Source organism: Cibotium barometz, chromosome 46, assembly GCF_041138505.1.
Source record: "Cibotium barometz isolate CiBa-2024 chromosome 46, ASM4113850v1, whole genome shotgun sequence".
Taxonomy (NCBI): domain Eukaryota; kingdom Viridiplantae; phylum Streptophyta; class Polypodiopsida; order Cyatheales; family Cibotiaceae; genus Cibotium; species Cibotium barometz.
The window spans coordinates 21,549,416-21,573,627 of NC_141091.1; the positions used below are offsets into that span (position 1 = coordinate 21,549,416).

The following is a 24,212-nucleotide window of genomic DNA, read 5'->3' on the forward strand; positions in this document are numbered from 1 at the left end:
GCTACCAGGTTATTCCACTTTCTCTTTTGCCGATCTATCTGCCAAAAAAGCCTACTGTCTTCTTCTTCTGCAACCATGGATTCAGGAGCAAGGCAATTGTTTCTGGCATTTGGATAGGCCACTTGGGTGGTGGAAGACATGCCTTCATCGTATATGGAAAAGTAAGCTTTCCCTCAAGCAATGGGTCTTTCCTGTGGCGATGTCTAGTGGGGGCCCTTCCAATGGGTGTCCTTTTGGCTACCCGGCATATTGTCTCCTCGGTTTGCCCTACTTGTTCGCATCCGCGCGAGACGGTTCTGCATCTTCTCTGGGCTTCTCCTACTGCTCGAGATTTGCTAGCTCGTTTGACAACTCTTCTCCATGCCCAGTTTCCCAGCCTTTCCTTTGGCAGGCACTTTTGGCTTTTTGGTAGATATCCCTCTACCCCAAATAATGCTCTCTTTTTTTTGTGGTGCTGTTATTGGGCCTTATGGAGTTTATACCATGCTCACAACACTCAGTTTTTTGGGCACACTTTGGTGGATGTCTTCGCCTTTTTCAGATTTTCCTTGCTCCAGTCTCTCTAAGATGCCCACTTTCTTGGATACCTTTCCACAGCCTAGTTGGAAGTGTTTTATCACTGTTTCTAGTTCTCCGTAGTAGCTACTCCATGTTGGGGCAGCTATGAATGTACATTGCATTTATAATGAAACAATGGTTTTCACCCCAAAAAAAAATGCTGATGACTCATTCATCTTCCCTAAAAATATGCCGCGTGATCTCAATGTACTTATGCAAGCTCTTGAGCTTTTTGGTGAGGCTCCAAGGCTATTCGTAAACTTCAGGAAATCCAAATTGTTGCCCTTGAAAGAAGCGGATTGGCAGAGCATTTTATGGTTGGGAGAGATCCTTCCACCCACTGACATTGTTCAACACTTGGGATATCCATTAGGATGGAATATGTCTCACCTAGATGCCACTGAATGGGTCATTCAAAAAGTGCAAGCATAACTAGATTACTGGCAATTATCTACTTGGCCTCTTCATGTGCGGCTTCGAATTGTGCAATCTATTCTCATGCCATACATTCAGTTTTTCTTGCTGCTTCTGATATCGTCAAAAACACATATTACTAGTTTATGTCATAGACAATGGAAGTATCGTGGAAGACAAAGCACTATAAAAAAGCATTGAGACTTTTAAGATATGAGAGGGTTTGTTTGCCCAAAATGCATGGTGGACTGAATATTCTTAATATTCATTATCATGGATTGGCAAGAAAATCAACGTTACTACATACTTTTCTTGCACAAAAACAACCTTGGGCACTCATGGTAGCAGCAATGTGTACAAAATTTCAGACATGCTCATTTGGCAAATGGCAGCTACAACATTGGGATATACTGTTTGGATACATACACGGCAAGATTCTTGGCTGCCTATACACAAGCAGATTGATTGCTAACTAGAAAGAAGTGCTCCAATATCTACATTGGTTTGGAAGGCCTCCACAGGGAATTCATTGAGGCACAAAAATATACATTGGAGTAGAGTTTTTGTTGCTCTGTTGGTGATTACAACACGTTGAGCATCTTATTTCTTGTTTGTTAAAGGAATATGTACTGTGCCAGATGTCATATCCCTTGAGGGACGTGTTTTATCTTTTCCACAGACTCAAAGAAAATGGGATTTGGGTATGCATTACAGACATTCATTGCAGCAAGTAAGAAGCCAACTATGGCCCTTTGAGAATGTGTTACATGACCTTCAACACAGGAGACTAGAAGATTGGATACTGCAAAGACACGAGACACTTGTTTCAGTAAAATTTCCTTTCTTACAAATCACAGCATCAAGATTGATCATTCCGCGGCCTTGGTTCTTGGAGCAATGCAAACATATTACAAGTCAGCAAATGGGATTTGGGTATGCATTACAGACATTCACGGCAACAAATTAGAAGCCAACTACGGCCCTTTGAGAATGTGTTACATGACCTTCAACACAAGAGACTAGAAGATTGGATACTACAAAGACAGGAGACACTTGGTTCAGTAAAACTTCCTTTCTTATAAATCATAGCATCAAGATTGATCATTCCGCGGCCTTGGTTCTCGGAGCATGCAAACATATTAAAAGTCACCAAAATAGTGGAAACAAACTTTGCAGAAAGTATGGGAAAGCAAGTTGCCACTTGGAGATGTATTGCAAGAGAACTCCCTGTTGGGGTAAAATTTTGGCAAAAACAAAGAATACCATTGCTCAATGCCCAAGGTGTTCACGCTCTAATGAGACTATCCAGCACTTGCTATGGCGTTGTTTTGACACCTAGAATTTCTTGCATAGTTTATCTGTGCGTTTGACTTCCAGATTTCCTGGTACACATTTCCCTAGGAACTTCTAGATCTTTGGCACATATGAGAGGAGGCTAGTAGGAATGGCTCCATTTTTTGAATGGACAAGATTTTAGGCTCTCTAGTCACTTTGGACTCACACAAACGACTCGCTTTCCAGTCACCCCCGGTCGACAAGTATTACCTTCTGTCAATCATTGCGCCAATCCTTGATGACTGCCATCAGCTCCAACAACTAGATCAGATGTATCCAGATTCGTTTTTCCACTGTTTTTTGTTTTGTGAATTGATTAGAAACACTCTCACACTGAGGGTGCTTCTCTTTGTATACAAAAGCAATAGAACAGTGGTCCCTTTTTTTTTAAAGGATGTGTGTGTGTGTGTGTGAGAGAGAGAGAGAGAAACAAAGAAAGAAAGATATATTAAGCGTCTACTAAAGACCCAATGGGCCTATGAGACCAAAGTGGTACAATAATGTCCATGGCATATCTCATCATGGAATGGAAAATAAAACAGAATGAAAACATAAATATAGCTATCTCACTGGGGTGATACAAAACTGTCCATGGAAACTCGTCATGGAATACTAAGAACATAAAAACATGGGAGCAACATCAGCTCTGAGTAGATGGTATACCACTCTCCAAAATGTCAAGCATGGGGTTGACGAGTATGGCCGAGAGGTCTCCCTCAGCTATGTCACGTGGAAAGGTAGCTCGATGGCGGTGGAGCATGTCCTGGATCTAGAGTTGATGAGGTGATTGTGGCAGACGGGGGGGTCGAGGGCATCGGGCACGCTGGAGTGCATAGGCTCGGTCCGAGGTAACTCCTCTCGAGCGAGGTAGGTCCAGAGCAGCTCGTGGAGGGTCCACAAGATCCACTATGTCGGTGTCCTCCACCTCCTGGGAGAGAGAGAGATTTTCTAGTTCATTGTCATACTATTTTGGCTAGCCAGTAGATTGATTTATATGTCTCTTGTACTTATGGGTACACAATAGGGTGCCTAGAGGGCTGTACTAGTCAGTGAAATGGCCATTTAGGGGAAAAAAGGCCAAGGGAGATGCCTTGGCCATTGAATTGTAGGTCTAAAGGTGAAGGACCAAAAGGGAGCTATAAGCTAATAAGCCTAATTGGACACATGGCATCCACTAGGGTGTTGGGTATTCAGAGCCTCGTGTGTGCGAAACAGCCCTTAGATGGCTTAGTGTGTTTGTGTGTGAGGAATTTCTTATAGCCACTTTTATGTGTGAATGTGTCAAGCATTGATGTCATAGGCACTTGCCATGTGTCATTTCCCTAGTGTGTGTGTTGTGTCAAAAGATAAGGCTCTAAGCCTATATAAGCATTGTACTCTTTGAAGCTTTCATCACATAAATCACATGCTCTCTCTCTCTAATTAAGTTTGTCTTACCTTTCTCTCTCTTATCCACTCAACACGATGGATGTCTTTCATCCTCCATTGCTGCTGACCTGTGTTTACCCTAATACTACATAGGGAAGGGGTGACTCAGTCAAGCATGTGATAGAAGCCCCAATTACAAGCATACCAAAAGGGGGTTTTGAGGATGTAGGAATCACGCTTTAGGCCAAGTCATGATATTGAAGAGAGAGCCCTCTGCTTTAAATCTGTAAACTGTTGTCTTTTATTGAAGTCACAAGCATAATTTTTTTTCTAAATTTACAGTTTTATATCTTCATACTTGAAATGAATTGGGCAAAGAAGATAGAGGCTATGTACAATTAATTATACATGATATTGCACAGTTTGTGACATTGGTACCAGAGAAGGCTTAAACAATCACAGTTTTGGTCTGCCTTGCAAAAAGGTAGGTCTTAGTGAAATTTTTTGGCTTACAGACCCATTTTGATATATTTTCTCAGAAAGGTCTTCTAAAAATTGCAAGAAATTACATCCACTCACACGTGCAAGGGGGTCCTGGGAGAAAAAATAAGTTACTTTTTTTTTCTTTGATTTTCCTAACTTCTTTATTCTTTCTCCACATTTCTCCCATTTTCTTTCCCCCTTTTTCTTTTCCTGTATTTTAGTACAATATGATAACTACCTTGATAATAAATATTTGCAAATATCAATATCTCTAAGTATACATACATACATATATATATATGTGTGTGTGACGTGTGTGTATTGATATTGATATTTATTTACATGCTATCATACTGTATACATGCATGCGCACACATGCATACAAATATGTGCATGTGCGTGCATGTGTGGACACCCCCTCCCCCCCCCCCAAAAACACACACACACACATTAGGTGTCGTGGTTTAAACTAATCACCCCTGCTGGGCAGCATGGAACAAAAACCACTCAGGCATAGCTCCGCCAACGAGTTTTTTCCCTTTAAACAAGACAAGGATTATAAGCACCAAATGGACAAATACGGTTTACCTGCGTTGCAACAAGGTTGACATCCCCATTCTCAAAGGTTAGAGTACCCTTCGGCTTGATCCACTGTGGATCGGCCAAGCCATTAAGGTCCAACTCTCCGCTGACTGCAAAATTTAGGATTAAGGGGTACACAACACGTAGTTCAGGACCGAGAACAAGCTTGAGATTTTTCAGCCCAACAGCAATGAGAGACTTTCGCTGTTCCCTTTTCTCTTCAGCCTTGTCTTCATTACCTGAAGTGCAAAAAGCCCAAATGGTTACATGAGCAACTTCTAGTTCACAAAAGCATATGGTTCCGAGGTGGCATAATCCACAGAACACACAATGTAATAATGTATGCCTTCCTCACCATTACCAGCCTGCGTTTCTCGGAGATGATCAGGCAGTGAGGTGACCTCGTTAGAAGGAAAACGGGGCAGTTTCCCGCCAGCTGCCATTCCTGTTAAACTCGAAGCTAGAGTCGATGCGGCCGTATTCACCCCTTTCTCCTGTGGAAGATATGCTTCTCCATGGCTCAGTTTGATCATACCAGAAACTTCCGGCTCAAGTATACTCCCTGTAAATCTCATCTGACTGTCTACCTGCCCACTGCTCAACAACTCTTCTTTAGTCTCCAATCCAAACAAAACAATATGAATGAACTGCAATATGAAAGCGTTTACTACCTGAAAACATTCTTTGTGCGCACTTCCAGTAAATCGGTCTTCAGCTCTACGTTGTCCCCAACAGAGGCCTCACTTGCCCGAAGAGGAAGCTTTCCTTTCACATGTAGCCGGCCCTTTCTTCCCACCCGTCCCTCGAGGCCCTCTACACGTAGCTGATTGTTAACAACGCGTATGGTGCCCCCAAAATTGGATAGGGGACGAGGAAGAACAGGGGATGAAATAGATACTCTATGAAACGCAGCCACACCATCAACAGTCGGCTGGTCTGCAGTTCCTCTGACCTGATATAACAGCAAACGATCAGAGTAGTACAAAACTTCAAATCACATATGGCCTCATTGAAGCAATGCTTTCCTATAAAAACCATCCAAAAAATGCACGTAGGGTAGAAGAAAGGCACACCTGTAAGGTCAAATCAGCATTGCCTTGCAGCCAATGGAGGTGAGGCGATAATGCGGTGATCAGCATCATACCCCCGTCCTTCACAGTCGCATCCATTTGTACAGCTCCTTTCTCTGAGAAATCCCAATCTAGCTCTTTCAGACTCTCTGCCAAGTGAACTTCCCAGCCTTCATCTCCCAGTCTGTCACGCACAAGCTTCTTCTCTTCAGCATCATTCTCATCAATGACCTTACTCTTATTTCTGTTCAACCCTCGCCACCTTTTCAAGTTTCTGACTTCTTTCTGTGCCTCACCTTCTTCTATGGCATCCAAACCCCCTGCCTCCAAGGGAAGGCTTCCCCTCACATGGACATGTCCACTGCGCACGGCCGGCTCAAATTTCGCATTGAAATTGAATCGATTCGATGACGTCACAGAGGCCACGACCTCTGCACGTCCCAGATCAACTCCTCCGATAACTCCGTCTAGAAGCCGTACTTGCACATCACATTGTGGCTTGGCTAGGGGCCCCCTCAAGTCTCCCTCCATGTATAATATTCCCCGTATTGATGTTATTGGTGCTCGTGCAGTTTGATAAGGAACCGGTTGCAGTGTTGATGACTGGACAGCATGGAGCAAAGGCGGCACCAATCCTATCGGAAAATTAAGAACGGCAAAGTGCAGGTTGGACTTTGGACCTAGCAAAGTTCCATCTGCATGTAATGTGGCCGTGTCCTTTTGAATAAAAATCTTGTCTAGATGGAGACCATCATTATTATTGTAGCTACCAGCAGACGTAACTCTTTGGACTTTGTATGCTCCCCACTCCCACTCCTCACCATCGAAGTCAAAATCAGCCTGTTTGGATAAATCACAATCACACACGTGCGCATGCACACACTCTATCAACTCAAAGTGTCAAATGAGAGGAATGCATGCAATATATTACTCTTCTGAATACATCAATAAGAGGGCACCAAAAACGTACGCTAGTGTCCCCGTTTCCTCCACCACTTGCATCAAATGTGCCATGCCAATGCCCTTTCAACTCCGCTAGGCCAGGTAGAGGAATTGATTCTTGAGACCCCTCCTCCAAGGCCGGTAAGGTTTTGCTGTTCCGTGCGTTCTAGCAGGCAGTTACAGGCTTACAGTTCAGTCGCCCTTATAGGTTACAAAGGGAAAAAATCCAAATTATTTTAACCTCACATACCTCAAGCTGTTGCTTCATGTTTTCTGTACAAAAGCCAGCATGCTGCATTCCTTCCATGAAAAGTTCCTGCCACACACACACACACACACACACACAATCATGGTGATCATACAGAAGAATTCCTGACAATCACCTAACATTTTGGTGGACTCAAAGTAGAAAAGCCTCGACATGCTAGAACTACCGCTTAGTGAGAAATAAGCCACAAACCTTAGATCTTGACACAACTGCAGGATCACTACTCCTGGAAAGAAGGCGAGCTACAGGGAGCATGTCTGTGACTTCTGCACCTGGCACTTCTAGTTGCAGTCGCCAACGGCCCAAAGATGTTATGAAGCTTCCGAGTTGTCCAGCCATGGCAGTTTTCAAGCTTCCGTCTCCTTTCTCTTTCTCGGTAAAAACATGATCCCGTGGTCCCGGAAGAACGTACTCACCCTGAAGCTCATAGCGACTGCAAGCTTGCTCTAACACCGATCTTTCTAAGGTGATCTGTAATGTGCATTAAAAATCTTAGCAGTTCATGTTGATTAGACTTCCAAATGAGCAAACAGCACTCAGCTAAATCAAGTACAAAATAAAGAAAACCGAACATAATCGTACCACATCACCAGACCACCGACACGACAAATCAAGAGACTCCCCCTGCACACCACTAAACCGAGGCCGCCGAACAGACAAAACACCATGGCCCCTTCTTTTCTGGAAATTCAAATGTGTCTCTGCCTGCAGTGCAAGCCGAATTCAAAAATATTGAGCTGATTTTGTTGTCTGAAATTGTCAAAGAATGAGCCGAATGCCCATAAAAATAGCATGGCAAGAAGGTAGAACATTAATAGCCATTGTAATAACTTCTGACCTTCTGCACTGTGCCACGTAGAGACGCCAGCTCCAATTCATCAAGCTGCAAATTGCGTACCTGAAAATTCCCATATACAACCACATAAAGATGTAAATTCCACTGGTAAACTCTTTAATAGCCTCTTATCTTTCGAGTGCACCGTACTGTTCTCACCTTCCCAGTAACAGGGGAGGGTGCCAGGGAGAGTATTGTGTGGTTCCCTTTCTTTCTTCTTATTGTTTTTTCTTCTTCTTCTTCTTGAGGGGAGGGGAGGGGAGGAGGGGGGAAGGGGGGCAGGGGGGGCAGGGGTGGGGCACACTCGGAAATAACACTTGATGAACATTGAAAGCCCACCATCAAGAACATGCCAGGATCCAAAATCCAAACACAAAAAAATGCTCCCACATGCTCCTGTAAAGCACAATAGTTGCCTCTGATCCACAGTGAAGTGTGTGGATAAGATCTGTCCGTAGGGTCTATTACATTTCCAGCATGAAGGGAACAAAAACATGTCTAACTTGTGCTTACCCTTTTCACCAAAATTACGAGTGAGTATAGATATATTACTCTGAAATGAAAAGAAGTACAAAGAATGGGCCTTCTATTTAGGACTGGACCCTGGTTGTTCTTCTGCATTGTATACTGTGGAAGAATGCCTGACAAGTTGGATCCCTCTATTTTTCTGATCCAACTGGTCAGCCTGCATTTGACCCGCAAATATGCATGTTGCTGTATGACGAGGCATCATCGTGCGGCCTGGCTGCCCAGGCCCAGATCTCATGTGGGCACCACATGTGCAAGTTCAACTTCATGGAAGGCATCGCATATGTGACATCCCCTCATGCTTACAGCCCTGAAGTCCTACAATCTACATCTGGATTGACTGGCAGCATTGCAACTACTACGACTGGAGAATGGTCCTCGATCTCATAGGACCTAGCCTCTAGAACATCCTCCTGCCATTCCACCCAGATCTTCTCTAGTCATTCAAATCTAGACTGTTGATTGAAAATTTTGGTTACCTAAACTTGAAAAGTTCCAACTTGGTTTTGATGACAAAAAGAACAGCAGATTTTTGCAAGAATGTCTCACATTCTTAGTGACTAGAGCTTGGAATAAAAGTTAAATAGTCGCACAAGCGAAAACACCATTGCACCAAACCTTGGGCAGTACGTGCACACTCAGCCAAAGTTTGGGGCTGGACAGCATCACCATTAGCAGCATAGAAGGTCTGGTCAACAAAATTGATGCATGCCAGGTGCCTGCATTGAAGGCCGGGCTGCAACTACAGCAGCAGGTGGGTCAGTTCATTAGCCAACGCATTGGAAAGACTGTCCGGTGGAGCCACTGACAATCTCCTTGAGACATTTACATCCCAACTTGCCAGCCAACTCTTTCCAATGTCGTCGATAACAGCATTGGTTGGCAAGTAGGAAAAGGCCGATTGCTTAGAATATATATGTATTCCATACGATATCTGGCACTTAATTATTTAATGCATACAGTGTCATTGGATGTAGAGGGTGCATCACAGATAAAAAAGTTGCAAAGGAAGTTACCTCTAGCTTTGCAAAATGACCCGGTTGATAATCCATGTGCATACGAAGCTGGCCTCTTTCTAAAGACAACTGGATTGTCTTCTTGCTTATTTCAGCAGACGGGGAATTGAACATAGGCTTGTGATCCGAACCGTCCGAGCTCAAGTTCCCCATAAACCCAATTGTCAGATGTTCGTCCGCCCTCCCGACAGCATTCAGCTGAAACAAAACAATGAAACACAGGACTTTTTTCTTTATAAGTTTCTTTTTTCCAAAGAACATTGAACTTGGACTATGCACAAATAGATGGAAGAAACAAAAAACACTAATTTATATTCCATTATCAAATCTACTTCACTTACTTTTTTTAAAATTGTGCTACCATACTAGAAGTGAAGCGCACACGCACACAAAAGAAAGAAAGTTTTATTAACGTCTGTGGAAGGCCATGACGACTTTTGAGACCAAATACATAGATGAAGAACATGGAGGTTCATGGCCTAGTAATATATGTGCTTTCCAAGTACTTCATGACCCAAAAAAAAAAAGGGATTTATTACTTTTTTACAGAGAAGGAGCTGGTTTTGGGATGTAAAAAATTTGGATGAGGACTTTTTCATCACGAAAAATGGCCTATTTTCCTTCTTTAATTGCCGCCCGAACTGCAGCACATTTTGCACCTTTTTACAGCCCTTGTGTTCTGGTAAGCTCATCTGCAAGCCACACCTTGGTATCCTTCACTTTCCTTAACTGCTTAAGAATGTCCACCTTGTTGGCTTTGGTATCACAAGAGAGAAAGAAAGAAAGAAAGTAATATTATTGTCGTCTACTAAGGACCCCAAGGGTCTATGAGACTAAAACTGATACAATGGTACCATGAATATACCAAGCCATGGAAAACTGAAAGAAAAAGTAAAGAGAAAACATTTAACACTAGTGTATGTACATGTAATCAGCAGATGATTTTGGAGTGAGATATGTCGTGATCAGCTAGTGCCGATACCCCCCTCCACTAGAATTAGTCTAATGGCGGAGGGAATGTCAAGCCTCTGTGATGGAAGCATATCATAACAGTGGAGTATCTCTTGCATCTGCATCTGTCGGATAAATGGTCAAGGTGCTCTAGAGCAAGAGCATCCGGCCTACATAATAGATCAGGCTTGCTCATCGAGAACTCGTCTGGGCGTGGAGCCATTGCCGCTCAAGTAAACGCAAGGCTGCATATCCCTGTGTCACTCTGGCATGTGCTGCAGTATGGGCCATTGAGAGTGACACCAAGGTAGACATAGGATGAGACAATCTCCACAAGATCCCCTCTGTATGTGAAGCTCAATCTGATGTGAAGGGGAGGGAGGTATTGAAAACCATTACCTTGGTTTTACCAAGGTTAACAGAGAGGTCCCGCTGAGTGCAGAAGTCTTGTAAGGCATCCAACTATCTTTGAAGCCCCTCGATTGAATCTGAAAGGAGGGCGATGTCATCTGCATAAAGTGGTAGGGAGATCAATATGCCTGCCAGTGTGGGACCAGCCCCGCCTAATCCGTCAATCAAGCTCGAGATCTCATCAATGTAGAGGCCAAAAAGAGTGGGTGATAGAGGGCAGCCCTGTTTCACCCCAGTAGTGCTGGAACTGAAAGGAGGGCGATGTCATCTGCATAAAGTAGTAGGGGGATCAATATGCCTGCCGAAGCTCGAGATCCCATCAATGTAGAGGCCAAAAAGAGTGGTGATAGAGGGCAGCCCTGTTTCACCCCAATAGTGCTGGAAATCTCTTGTGATGTACCTCCTGGGGCTCTCACTTGTCTGCTGACGGAGTCATATACGGCGATGATGCTCCAAACCATGTCACATGGGTATCGTATCTCTTGTAGACTGTAGGAGGCGGGCTTAGGGTACAGTATCAAAAGCGTTGCCGAAATCCACAAAGCAGTATAAAATCCTCTAATGACGTGCTCTACCCTCCTCGATCATGGCATGGAGAGTGAAGATGTGGTCCAAGGGTAGAGTAGCTCCTCCGAAAGCCTACCTGTCCTAAGGCTTTGTCTCTCTGCAAATGAACTGAATAGATAGTGAAACCTCCCGCCGCGGATCCCACAGTATACTGGGTAGCGACATATATAATGCTCCTTTGTCTCAACCTCTTGGTGGCATAATCGGCAAATCCTCTCCTCCCTTGGTCTCCATATGAGCTCCCTCGCTCTGAAGACGCGTTGGGCTCTTCCCGTCTCCACTCTGAAGCGGTGGGATGAAACCTGTATTTGGCCAATTGCAATCCACATGACATGGGACATGTGAACACTTAGGTAGCCAGTTGCTGGATGAATCCATCCACTGAGCGTGAGGAAGTGATCTCTATAGAAGTGCATCTTCGGTAGGAGCTCTGAGGGTATGATCCATGTGCAATGGGTGTAGAGGCTGAGAAGATCTAACCGGATAATCCGATTGGTGTCCTCATAAGAGAGCCGGAGAAAATGGGAGTCCAAATTGTATTGAAGGGATGGGAGGCGGTCCATGTGGAGCCCATATCTTGAGAACCAAGTAGAAACCCGGGCATACCATACTCTTAGGGTGGCCCTTGAGTGCTAGCTATCTTGAGGACTCTAGGGCAAGCCGCGGGTACCTGTGGGGATCCATGTGATTGATGCAACGGAGATATGTGACTGTCTCGAAGAGTGCATCCACCACTACCATCGGGGCTGCAGCAAACTGTGTCTACATAATCTAGTGTGGGACTAATGGTTTGCTGCGGATGATACGGGAGAACTTCATGACTTGGGGCCTCCCAACTCGCTGCCAATCCTCATCGGATAAATCTGGCCCCTAGAAGGCTACTCCATAAATCAAGTCTGGTGTAACGAGGGTGTCTAAAAGACAACCTTTCGTCCTGGGCTCCTGGAAATGTGCTTGGAAGCATTGCCGCTCGAGTAAGATCAAGGCAGCATATCCCCGTGTCACTCTAGCATGTGTTGTGGGAAGCATGGTGTAGCATTGGCCATTGAAAGTGACACCAAGCCTCAAGGTAGATATACGATGAGAATCTCTCCACAGGATCTCCTCTGTATGTGAAGCTCAATCTGGATGTGAACAGGCGGGAGGTATTGAAGACAATGCATTACCTTGGTTTTCAGTGAGGTCCCGCAGAGTGCAAAAGTCTTGTAAGGCATCCAAATGTCTCTGAAGCCCCTCGGCTGAATCTGAAAGGAGGAAGATGTCATCTGCATAAAGTAGTAGGGGGATCAATATGCCTGCCAATGTGGGACCAGCCCCGCCTAATCTGTCAATGAAGCTCGAGATCTCATCAATGCAGAGACCAAAAAGAGTTGGTGCTTGAGGGCATGCTGGTTTCACCCCAGTAGTGCTGGAAATCTCCTACGATGTACCTCCTAGGGCTCTCACTCGTCCAGTGCAGACTCATAGAGAGCGATGATGCTCCAAACCATGGCTACAGTATCAAAAGCTTTGCAGAAATCCACAAAGCAGCAGTAAATCCTCTAATGTCGTGCTCTACCCGCCTCGATGATGGCATGGAGGGTGACGATGTGGTCAAGGGTAGAGGAGCTCCTCCAAAATCCTACCTGTCATGAGGCTTTGCATTCCTATCTCTCTGCAAATGAGCTGAGCTCCACCTCTAGCACCGGTCCATTGAGTTTGGCCAATGTGTGGCCAATCATGATCGTCCTACAATTATTAGGATTGAGTGGATCTCCAGCTTTTAGGATGGGGGTGATGGTGTTAGTGGACCAAGAGGGTGGAAATCCTTCACAAAGGGCTCTATTGAACATGTAGGCCAGTAGGGGCGCCAGCATATCATTGGCATGTGAGATGTAAGATGTACTCGGCAGAGAGCACATATCTTTTGCATAAAACACCTAAGCAATGGGATGATGAAAAATAATGGGAGACTCCACCGTCTACCAGTCCATTTAAAAATACCAAAGCATATCTGAGCACCAGGTCATAACAATGGCAGAATCTCTTAGAGCTCTCACCTCAGGAGGGACAGTATCTTACCTTGAACCTCGTCGGAAATATGTCCATACTGCCAGAGAGATGTGGTGCTACCAAGAACTGATTCAGCTTTAAGCCAGAAAGTAGTATTTCTCCTGTAACACCTGATACCTCTTGGTCTTGGGCCCCTGCCTTCTCATTCCTCTTCATAGCCACATTTTCGAAATCTTCCTGTGACTTCACAACGCGGCCCTGGAACTTTGCACGTCCTGTTAGTTTTGTATGCATCCCTTCGGTCTCAGAAGACGGTATTCCAGGTAAGGTTGGAGAAGCCAACCCCAAGAAATCAAAGCCCCGCATTCGAAGGTCAACATCCAATCCTTCAATGTCAGGTGGTGGGGGTCGAAGGTCACTAGATTTATGCTCCCTTTCAGCAAGAAGAGGTGGGTATGCTGTATGGATCTTTGCAGAGAGATCAAAGGTAAAAGCAGCCGAATTGATGGCAATTGCCTCATGTGAGATGTTGATGTCACCCCGAACACCATTGAAAGCCCCTTTAGCCTCAGGAGCATTCCACTTGATATCAAAGACCCTAAAAAGTCCACCAAGCCATTAATGCTTAAAGAGCAAAAAGTTTCAACTGAAGGTGTGATTAGCAGATGCAATTAAGTGATCAAGGTGTGAATAATAGATAAGATTAGATTGGCCAGTTAAGTCTGCAAATCTATTACACTTACGGCCGCATCAAAGAGCCATGTATCTTGGCCTCCCCATGGATGTAGTCAAGCTTCACAGGTGACACTTTGAACTTTGCCGGCAAATAGTTTTGCACTGCAGAATCAAAGAAGACCTGTCCTGAAAGATCCATATTGACAGCTGTTGGGTCCACTTCACCCTGTTACATCATATATCAAAAAAGTGCTGCAGGATTAGGGTTAGGGTTACAGGTTGCAAGATATATGGGTTATGGTTAGATACTGCAGAATTAGGGTTAGATCCTGGCAAGTAGGATTAGGGTTAGGGTTACACATCATTACAAATGAAGCTTACAAACACACAAACACAACAAAATTTTGCCCATAGGTGGCTCGGTTAGACCATTTTGAAAACACTTTTATTGTTTTCATTAGACCCACGTAAAGACACTGCCATGATTTGCACCTCTCATGGAGTAGGACCATTTTGAAAACACTTTCATGTTCTTCATGAGACCCACATAAAGACACTGCCATGATTTGCACCTCTCATGGAGTAGGACCATTTTGAAAACACTTTTATTGTTTTCATTAGACCCACATAAAGGCACCACCATGATTTGCACCTCTCATGGAGCAGGACGGATGAAAAGGAAGTGAAATAATATGAGCCGTATATGCTTGAGGTTGATAAATGTGGAAAGAGAACCACAACAATAGTATAACAATAGCATCTTTAAACACAGAGCACGCTGAACATCTAAAGGAATGGGTCGCGTTACCTGTAAGGACCTAGTGCTTGTCTTTCTTTGGGTGCTAGGAGCTCCTGATGCCATTATTGCATGTGCAACGAAAATTACAACCGGAATGGATGATGTCTCCACAACGGAAACAGCTTCAAACTAGGAAAGTGAAATGTCTAGGAAACGGCAAGCCTTTCATATAATTACATAGTAGAGATAAATAGAAATGATGCAAAAAGTTGAGAGAAAGAGGGTAAACTTGGGATAGATCATAATTTAAAAGAGAGAGCAAATAAAATTTGGGAAAACCAAATTTAATGGGAGAAAATTGTGGGAAAATAGCTTAGGTGACATTAAGAAAACAGAAATTGATAGGGCACTTCAAACGGAGTTCCCAGAATTTTTGCTAGGAAAGGGCTGTTTACAATTATTATAACTGATGCCCCAAGGATGAAACCTTAAACCGAGTCATTTCACCACAAGACCAGTCATTCACTACTGAACGGAGAGGGGGGAGAAGGGGATTGCTCATAAGATAATGAAAAGATTAGAAGGCCTAACCTCAGGACATATCCACATGTTGCCAGCTCCTCGTAACTCCCCCCCATCCACAAGAGCTGCTCGAATGCCGTACACATCCGCTACCTGTTCTTTCTCATACAGGAAAATGTCTCACCTTTAAAAGAGGAACCTCCAATTCATAAACTGCCCGACCATTTGTAAAAGAACACATCACCTACACAATTATCTGTGTCGAAGGTGAAGTTAGCTGATGCAAAAGAAAACGGTATTCTATCAAATGCTGCCACTGCCCCTTTGTCTTCATGCCGTTTGAGAGCTTCTGTTGCAGCAGTAGAAGGTCCATCCAAAGCAGTGCCCACATTCTTCTTTGAGATTTCAGCACTTCCTGCAAATACAGGTACCTCCAGAGGACCTCGACAGTAAACTGCTGCTTTGATTGCACCTGCCAACTGCAACTCTCCAATTAAGTAAAGAGGTCAAACTTGCAGGCCACAAAGAGGCCTGTTAGGGAAGCATTAAGGGGACAAATCGTAAGAGACATGATATCACATGAGCACAAGAAAACAAGGAATCTTTTTTGGAATGTATTAAGGAATGCACTTGGGATACTGTTCCGTTTTGGAAAACAGGGAGCGGCCATAACTGCAAACCTGTTTTACAAAACAGAATGGCAACCCAAGTACCATGAACCACATCCCTGGTTTTCCAAACAGAATGGCATCCTAAGTGCTATGAACTGCAGCTCCCGGCTTTCCAAAAGGGAGTGGCATCCCATGTGCCATTCCTGGACATCAGTCTTGAGAAGGCAGCTCTGCTGGAGCCAGGAAAGACAACAGGTGACAGACCCTCACCATACTGTGCAGATGTTGAAAGGACATGCAGAGGAGCACCACACACGTGAGCTCACAGCAGACAACTGGCTAGATCCCGTCCATACAACCCAAGGCCTTTGGACTTCAGTCATTCTAGTTCGACAAGTCAAGAAGTTCTAATTCCAGTTTTGCACAAGACACCTCCCTTCACAAGCCAAATTCAAGTCTCCTCCCTCAGCAGGCACAGAAGGTTAAATGATGATGGTGACAGGCCAGGCTGGTGCTAAAGATGTCATTTCTCCTTTTTCTTGCAGGCCAATTCCACAGTCCAGATCTCTCCTCTGCCAAACCCCATGACTCTGTACGTATGTAGAACATTCACAAGCACATGGACAAGAATCAGACAAAGTAGATGCCACAAGTTGCTAATACTGGATACTCACAGGAAATAATGGGGGGCGAGCTTTAAGGGTTTTCATGAGCGCATTAACCTCCACATTGGGAACCTATTACAACACATATGAAAAGAAAGCGTGTCATCAACAATAAACCTACTGTAAAGAATGGAAAATGCTTGCAGCTCCTATTGATGTCTAGACCCTATACCAATATACCAATGCTTTGTGCAGGTAGATGATATGTTAATCTGTGTGGGAAGTCCAGGGGAAACCACCTGACAGACAAGGCGATACTCCCCACCATCAGGATTAAGGTCCATATCACCAGAGACCTGCAATGGAATAGCACCAAAGAACCCGCTTGTGTTGTGCAAGAACAATCGCTGGCCTTGGATGAACAAGGTACCACTAACATCCTGCATGAGTTGGGAATGGGTATCAAGCACTTAATACACCAAAAGATCACCAATAATAGAAAAAACACAGTAAATGAGTTCATAAACAGCTTTACAACCAAACAAGAGTTCATAAATCCCATACTAAACCTCACTAATCCTTAACTTCTCCTCCCATTTCACATGCCCTCAAAGAGGAATCCCTTCGTTTACAATAGCACTAAATGTGCTTGATTATGGTCATTAACATTGGTAATGACCTCTAATCTGTTACAAGTCTGTGCCTGGCTCTAAACATCCACAAAGGTCACATGCATGTGTCATTGCTTATGAGGTGCTGTACAGATAAGGTAGCTTGCAGGCCATTGTATGCCCTGATTGTATAAACGGACATGGTCATTAACTGAAGTTAGGCAGGGGATGCACTAGTGTAGGTGCATGCCTGTGATGGGAGATTTTCATTTCTGGAGGCAATGGCCTATTACAATGGCAGCTTGGGAACTGCAAGACTTCAGAGCCTACAATTTGGCAAAGAGCACCTGCAGAAAGAAAGAAAGATATATTAACGTCTTCAAAGACCCAGTGCGTCTATGAGACCAAAAAGCTAGTACAATGTATCCATGATGAATAATGAATCATAGAAAATAAAAAACTGTATGAAACTACCTATACAAGCAAAAGTATCCATGTGATGCTACATGATGACAATGTGTGGTCATACAGTGATACCATCCTCCTCCAGAATAGAGAGCAAAGAGGGCTGAGGCCTCTGAAATCTCTGGGGCTTGGCTCTCAAAACAGATCGCGCACCCTCTAGAGTCAGTAGTGCCACCCCATGTACATGTGCCATGTAGGCCAGTGTGGCCCTGGTTGATCCTACTGCTCCTGTCGGGCCACAATAGTCAATGCTTGTCCCAAAGGAATCTGTGATGGAGGTCTAGGAGGCATCTCGCTGGTTCTGTCTCTTGAAGTGTTGCCTCAGCATGAGCTCTTTGTGATGGTGGAGCTCAAGTAAATACATGCCTAAACATCTTTGGTCCTATACCAATGTAACAAGGAGCGTGTATCTCGGAACGATTAACCCCTAAGTTAATTAAACACACTTAAGCATAAAAGATCAAACCACACAAACACAAGACCATAAACAATGCACTAGGGGTCAAAGATGGGTTGCCCCGCACACCCCCCCCCCCCCCAAAAAAAAAGGCATCCTTATGGTATTTTATTATCAAAAGAACCCTCTTGTACAAGCTTGGAATAACTAGGAGCTACTTCCACCGGCTCATTTACATTATCCGATTGCGATTGAGAGATGAAAACATTAAAAGAGTAGTGTATCGGTGTACTGGATCATTTGCTGTGTAAATGATCATGCAATCACTACTTACCCACCACTGGAGAGAATACTCACTATCACAAGGTAATCCATTTCTCATAAGCCTTTAGAAGATGTTCCATTCCATGACAGTCCTCAAAATCAAAGCATAAATGCATACATGCTGCAAATACCTCTTTTCAATGCTTGTGTAGTGGTAGGGAAGACTCTCATAGCTTCAAAACAGTCCGAACAGTATTATGGAACCTTCAAATCTGCCCCAAAACAGGTCAACCACAAGTAGAGCGCCTCCAGGTGGCAGTAAGGCATGCCTTTGGAGTAGTGTAGCTCAAGAAAGAGGCCAAAAACCAAACCCAACAGCTAGGCAATGAGGTAGAGAGCAAGAGGCAAGAAGTAGTGATGAGGGTCCCCCCTTGTGTGTCCAAACATGCTAGTTGACATGTGGTGGGATGTCCTCGGTTTTTTTCTTGTTTTCGTTTGCATGGGTTACCCCTTCGCTTTGCTCCAATTGCTTGCTGCCATGAAGCCGGCCGCTTCTACCCATGCGGACCAGCTGCCAACCATAAAGTTTGGTAAGTGGTATTCAAGCCTGACATTCTTCTATTTTTTGAGTTTTATGCTAATATATTTTATTCCTTTTTTTCTTAGCTCGTATTTGTGACGCCCACTTGACAAAAAAAGATCCATGTTACATGGATCTAGAATCCAAGCACTCTCATTGGTTGGCCTTGCTCCAAAAGAGCCCATTTGGAGTCCGAATTTCTCCTAATGCTCTTTACCTTTCCCCTAATGCACAGCATATTATGAGATTCGAGGGCGCTACCATTGCCTTTTCAGAGAGGGATTTGGACCACTGGCTAGAGTCATGGACTATTGTGATCAGAGATGCTTGGGTTTTTATCTCTTGGAGATCCGCAGGCTCAGAAAGCCCATTATCAGAGCAGACGCCCGACTGGCAGGGAGTCCACACAGAGACAGATTACTGACTTCTTTAGAGGGACTACCCGGGAGGACACATAGCCGACAGCCCAGCAGCAAGCATCCCGTGGGACTCTAGTTGAGAGAGCTATCCAGTTGGGCAGAACCAGACACTTGAGGGTTCACGGATCCTCACATCGGAGACAGTGCCTACACCGGAGGATTCAGAGCATCATTGCGAGGCATCGGGCTCGTCCGACCAGGCATCTCACTATGGCAGATATCTAGGCCATCCGGCCCTCCGGGAGAGACCCATGCTAGAGCTCCTAGGATGATTACCACTCCAGCCATATATTGTTGTATTCACTGTCACTTTTGTACTCCCCCATATTCATGTATTCATGTATCCATGTACTCATGTACCCCATTTTGACTCTAGTAGCATTAGCTTCCCACTCTCCCTAGTTGCTGCTTCTGGATGCTCCCTACCAATGTATTGTAGGGCTGGATACTTACCTTCAGTTCTTTCTTTTCTTTTCCAGACAGTGTATCACATGTCACATGGTAGCATGGCGCACTGCCTCAACAATCTTCTCAAGAACATCAGGAAGTTGGATTGGGTTGCTCCCATCATAGAGCAAGCCACCCAGATTGTATCCTTCATTTACAAGCACACTTTCTTGCTGGCTGAGTTCAGGAAGAAGTCATCTAGAGATTTGCGCAAGTATTCAGACACTCGCTTCAGATACAACTTCCTTATGTTGGGGTCCCTTAACAAGTGTTCTAGTGCCCTAAAGCAGTTGATGGTGAGTGATGAGTATGAGAGGCATGCATTGTCTGGAACCGTTGTAGGGAAGGCATGTGCGTCAAATATTGGGAACCCTCTTTGGTGGGAGCAGGTGAGACGCATCATAGCTTTGGGGAAGCCAGTCATCCACTTGTTGAGGATGACATATTCACTTCAGCCATGCATTGGAAAGATTTACGAGGGCATGGACAAGATGGTGGAAAAGTTGGAGCACATTGAGCAAGATGAACAGAAATACCAGGTCTTAAGGAAGCTATGCCAAGATAGATGGGATATGTACCATTCACCTATGCATGCAGCAGGTTTCATGGTTGATCCCCAGTTTCAAGAAGGCAATCAATACACAGATTGAGAGGTGGCAAATGGATGGGACATGATTTTGGAGAGACTTGATCCTGACAGTGCAAAGCAGAGAATTATCAAGGATCAACTGGCAAATTACAGGGCTTGCAAGAGAAGGTTTGGAAGAGCCAATGCTTTGGCAGATCGCTTCACCATTGATCCATGTGTTTGGTGGGAGGACTATGGGGCTGACACTCCAGAGTTGCAACAATTGGCCATCAAGATTCTGAGCCAGGCGGTCAGTTCGTCTTGTTTGGAGCAACTATGGAGCTCATTTAGCCATATCGCTTCAAAGAAGCGAAACCGGCTTGGCACTCAAAAGACCAATGATCTAATTTTTGTGGGTGCCAATTTGCGTCTTCTTGAGCGAAATGAGAACCCCCAATCTTGGAAGCATTGGTCAGAGGAGGATGAGAAGGGTTCAGAGGCAGAGGAGCATGCCAGTTTACCGCCTACGCCGATAGCTACTTTGGGCGAAGCAGGGGATAGCAGCTCCAACGACTTTCTAGATTATGATGATTTGGGCTCAGACGATGTGCATCTCTCGCAAGTTTGAGTCTACTCATGAGTTCCAAACTTGGCTGATGTATTTGCATTGTACAATCTATTCTTAATTCAACAAGAAATTGACTTCATCTTGAGGTGTCCTTTATGCAAATTTGAGAAAGTCTCGCTGTTGAGTTTGTAATTACTAGTTTTTGGTTCTATAGTTTAATTTATCGAGTATATGTGCCGTTTCCTAGCCGTTTCCGTTTCCCGCAGTTGCCGTTTCCGTTTCCAAAGGGGGGTGCTGTTTCTGTTTTTCAATTTCCCATTTCTGGTGACTATGATTCAAGGATCCACAGACAGAATTTATTTTACACCAATGGTCTACTCAGCAGCTATGTTTGGGGCACTCTTTTTGGGCGGGTGGTGTCCTAAAAGCTCTAGCACACAATTAATAAGGTGACCATGTGGCATGGGTGAAATGAAAACCGGATGGGAATCAGATATAATGATACCTTGAATGCAGAGGGTGCCTCCCAAATGCGAAAAGCCAATTTGGAAACATTCAAACGCCCGGCCAAGTTGGGAAATATATCTCCTTTAGACGACCATATGCTTAACTGTCCATAAACATTTCTTCAGATCAACAAAAGGTAATTAGGCAAGCAAAGCAAGAGAGGACAGCATCAACTCCAAGGATCAGATCTTGTAACATGTACCTCACCAGAAGCTTGACCATCCGACCAGTCCAATGGAATCTCCAACAGCCTTTCCAATAGCTACCATGGGATCACAAAAAACAAGACTAAGAATGAGGTGGAGCCTAGCTAAAAGGGAGAACCCAAAGGTGAGCAGAACTGTGCAGAATAGAGTGGGGCAAGAATGCAGGATTTTACCGGAGCAAACAAGTTGTTTCCCTTCAACTTCACATGCCATTTTTGCTGCCCGAAATCAGCAAAAACTTTGACAAGAAGTCTGCCTCCATTCCTCACATCTGCAGCTGTACGCCATTGGTGCAATTTTCCAATGACATGGACATCGACCTGCTCATATTTGTTCCCAAGCTTCACATATCCATTGATATTCTCCATCACTCTGGATCCAAATAGGTGTTTATTAGAAACCCATGCAACCCATAAAAACTAGGCTCAACTTTCAGCTTATATCCAAGCTTGCTTGGTAGTCAAAAGCTCATGCATACCAAAAAAAACATGTTATGGAGTTTTGCCGAAGATACTTAGATTTCACTTGAATAAGAGAACTTAATAATATAGATTCTGTGTATTTGTGTGTTGTGCAAGCTCGGTACTCCACACTAGAGACCGAAGATACTGTTAATTTCCTTCCACTAGTAAAAGCACCATAATCTATTAAAATAAGAGTATGAACAGATCCATCCATTATTCCAAAGGAAAACGTATGTTAAGTGCAGACTATAACCCTCAAGAAAGAGAAGAAGCCTGAAAAACCCAAGGCAAGGCTCCCTCTCCAACTAGCCACTCTAGAGAGAGGCAACATCTGGGGAGGGGGAGAGAAAGGCCACACTACGGGATTGTACTCCTAAACAAGTCCGGATGAAGAAGAGGCACGGGTTCCAAATGCGCAAGAAAGCTGCTCGGCTCTGTTGCATTCGGTCAAAGTCACCCGTGAAGCACTCCCATCGCCAAGGGTGTGGATGATATCTCTACAAATGGAGAAAACAGTCTCCGTAGGTGGGGTAATGGAGCCATCGATAGCCCCGCTGCTCAGACTAGCCATATGTGCCAGGTGGCAAAGGTGCTAATGAGTTCCCACCATATGCGGAACCATCCAATTTATCCAAGACATCGTCAATCCGTGGGATGGGAATTCTTCATAGAAATCTTGTTAAAAGCCCGTGTTAAAAGCCCGATAGTCCCCACATATATGGAAGGGGGGGGACCTGGGCGCCGCAGGGCTCGCGATGGCTGTCCCTCGCATTAATGCCAACAAGGACAGGCTTGCGTGAGGTGTCCCATCTCTTGACAGAACCCAAGAAACCCTAAGAACTTGCCCTTTGCAAGAAATGTGCCATCCAACTATGGAATCGCTAAGTGTCAAGGGAGGTTCTCCAAAGAGGCAATGAGAACTCACAAGTCGAGCCCAACAACCCTTGCAATGGTGGCTACCGCTCTTGGAAGGGACTCAAGAACCTCTCCCGAAGAGCGTTCAGTTGCCAAGAGAAGAGCATGATACTCCTTGTGGGAACCGAGGAAGCAAACCAAGACTAGGAAACCTATTGCACTCTGAAGCCCTGTACTGCAAAGGGGCTCGCCAAGCTATGCAAATCATCATTCACAGAAGAGCTGTACGCTGCTGTACCTGCTGCTGTACCAGTTGTACCCAACTTGTACCGGCAGGGGGGGGAGCGGGGTTGTGTTGAGGCTTCTCTGCTAGGGTGGCTGAGTCAAACTCAATCTGGATATATTCGTTGCCAAGAAATGGGACATCTACGATACGCCCCTTCTAGGGCCACTAACAAGAGCTCTCGGATCTGTATCCAGGCTGGTCTGATTCCCAATGACCTTACAAACCAAGGTTTGGGCCTTATTGAAGCCACCAAAGAGGCATGGAGCTAGAGGTCCATGTCAACGAAATGGCAACTTAGGGTGGACTTGGATGGGGATGAGGAAGCGGCTGCCATGGAGTCCTCCAAGGGGAAAGAGCTAAAAGCCACCAAACAACAATCTAAAAGAGCACTAAACTAGCCCAAAAAATTACTGAAGGCGAAAAGAAAGAAGAGATGAGGGATCCAAGGGAAAAATGATTAAAGCGACGAGTGCACACAACTATGCATGCCTAGTATTGGCTTGTAGGGTAGACATATCTAATTCAAAGGAAAAAGAGTCACTCTTTGGATCCCAAAGGAGAAATGGCTGCATGAAATGGATGTATTATTGAGGAACCCTGCCAGCATGTTCCCTTTTAAGAAAGATGGTTGCTAGATCATCCCTTGAATCATTTTGTAGAGTCTTTAAGTAATTATATTTTGTTGCAGAACAGTTCTTAATTTGTTTTGGGCTCCATAAGTTGGTGACTCCCACAAAGTATCCCTGAGCCAAGATTGAACAAAGTCAACGAGCTCGCTGAAGCTCCCGCCTCCACCCTGCACGCCCCCCCTCTCTCTATCGCCTGTGCGCCTCCCACCTCTCCGCTTGTTCGCTTTTTCACCCCCCGCCCGCCTTCGCTTTGTGCGCCCGCCTGCACGCCCCCCCTCTCTCTATCGCCTGTGCGCCTCCCTCCTCTCCGCCTGTTCGCTTTTTCACCCCCCGCCTGCCTTCGCTCCCCTCTGCTCGCTTTTGCGCCCCCCCCTCCTGCCTCGCTGCTGCGCCCCCCCCCCCTCCTCGCCATTCGTCCCCCGCCCTTCGTATTTTCGCCCCCAACCCCCTCTTCGCCTGTTCGCCCCCCCATCC

At 44.9% G+C, this 24,212-nt stretch overlaps 1 protein-coding gene across 3 annotated transcripts in view; it reads right to left on the bottom strand.

Annotated features, from left to right (window-relative positions):
• EMB2410 (embryo defective 2410) overlaps nt 1-24,212 on the bottom strand; it is a 103,610-nt gene that overhangs the window by 34,512 nt on the left and 44,886 nt on the right. For 2 of the 3 annotated variants that reach the window (XM_086783839.1, XM_086783841.1), the window contains exons 2-20: nt 21,678-21,876; nt 21,501-21,560; nt 21,297-21,401; nt 16,772-16,912; nt 16,542-16,604; nt 15,501-15,735; nt 15,326-15,405; nt 14,064-14,221; nt 13,390-13,918; nt 9,400-9,597; nt 7,859-7,918; nt 7,603-7,725; nt 7,213-7,491; nt 7,003-7,068; nt 6,781-6,918; nt 5,814-6,650; nt 5,412-5,692; nt 5,096-5,334; nt 4,747-4,979 (exon numbers count right to left, since the gene is read on the bottom strand). In XM_086783839.1, coding sequence (XP_086639965.1) covers nt 4,747-4,979; nt 5,096-5,334; nt 5,412-5,692; nt 5,814-6,650; nt 6,781-6,918; nt 7,003-7,068; nt 7,213-7,491; nt 7,603-7,725; nt 7,859-7,918; nt 9,400-9,597; nt 13,390-13,918; nt 14,064-14,221; nt 15,326-15,405; nt 15,501-15,735; nt 16,542-16,604; nt 16,772-16,912; nt 21,297-21,401; nt 21,501-21,560; nt 21,678-21,876 — 4,024 coding nt within the window. The remainder of the gene's footprint in view (nt 1-4,746; nt 4,980-5,095; nt 5,335-5,411; nt 5,693-5,813; nt 6,651-6,780; nt 6,919-7,002; nt 7,069-7,212; nt 7,492-7,602; nt 7,726-7,858; nt 7,919-9,399; nt 9,598-13,389; nt 13,919-14,063; nt 14,222-15,325; nt 15,406-15,500; nt 15,736-16,541; nt 16,605-16,771; nt 16,913-21,296; nt 21,402-21,500; nt 21,561-21,677; nt 21,877-24,212) is intronic. The other variant, XM_086783840.1, reaches the window with a different exon arrangement.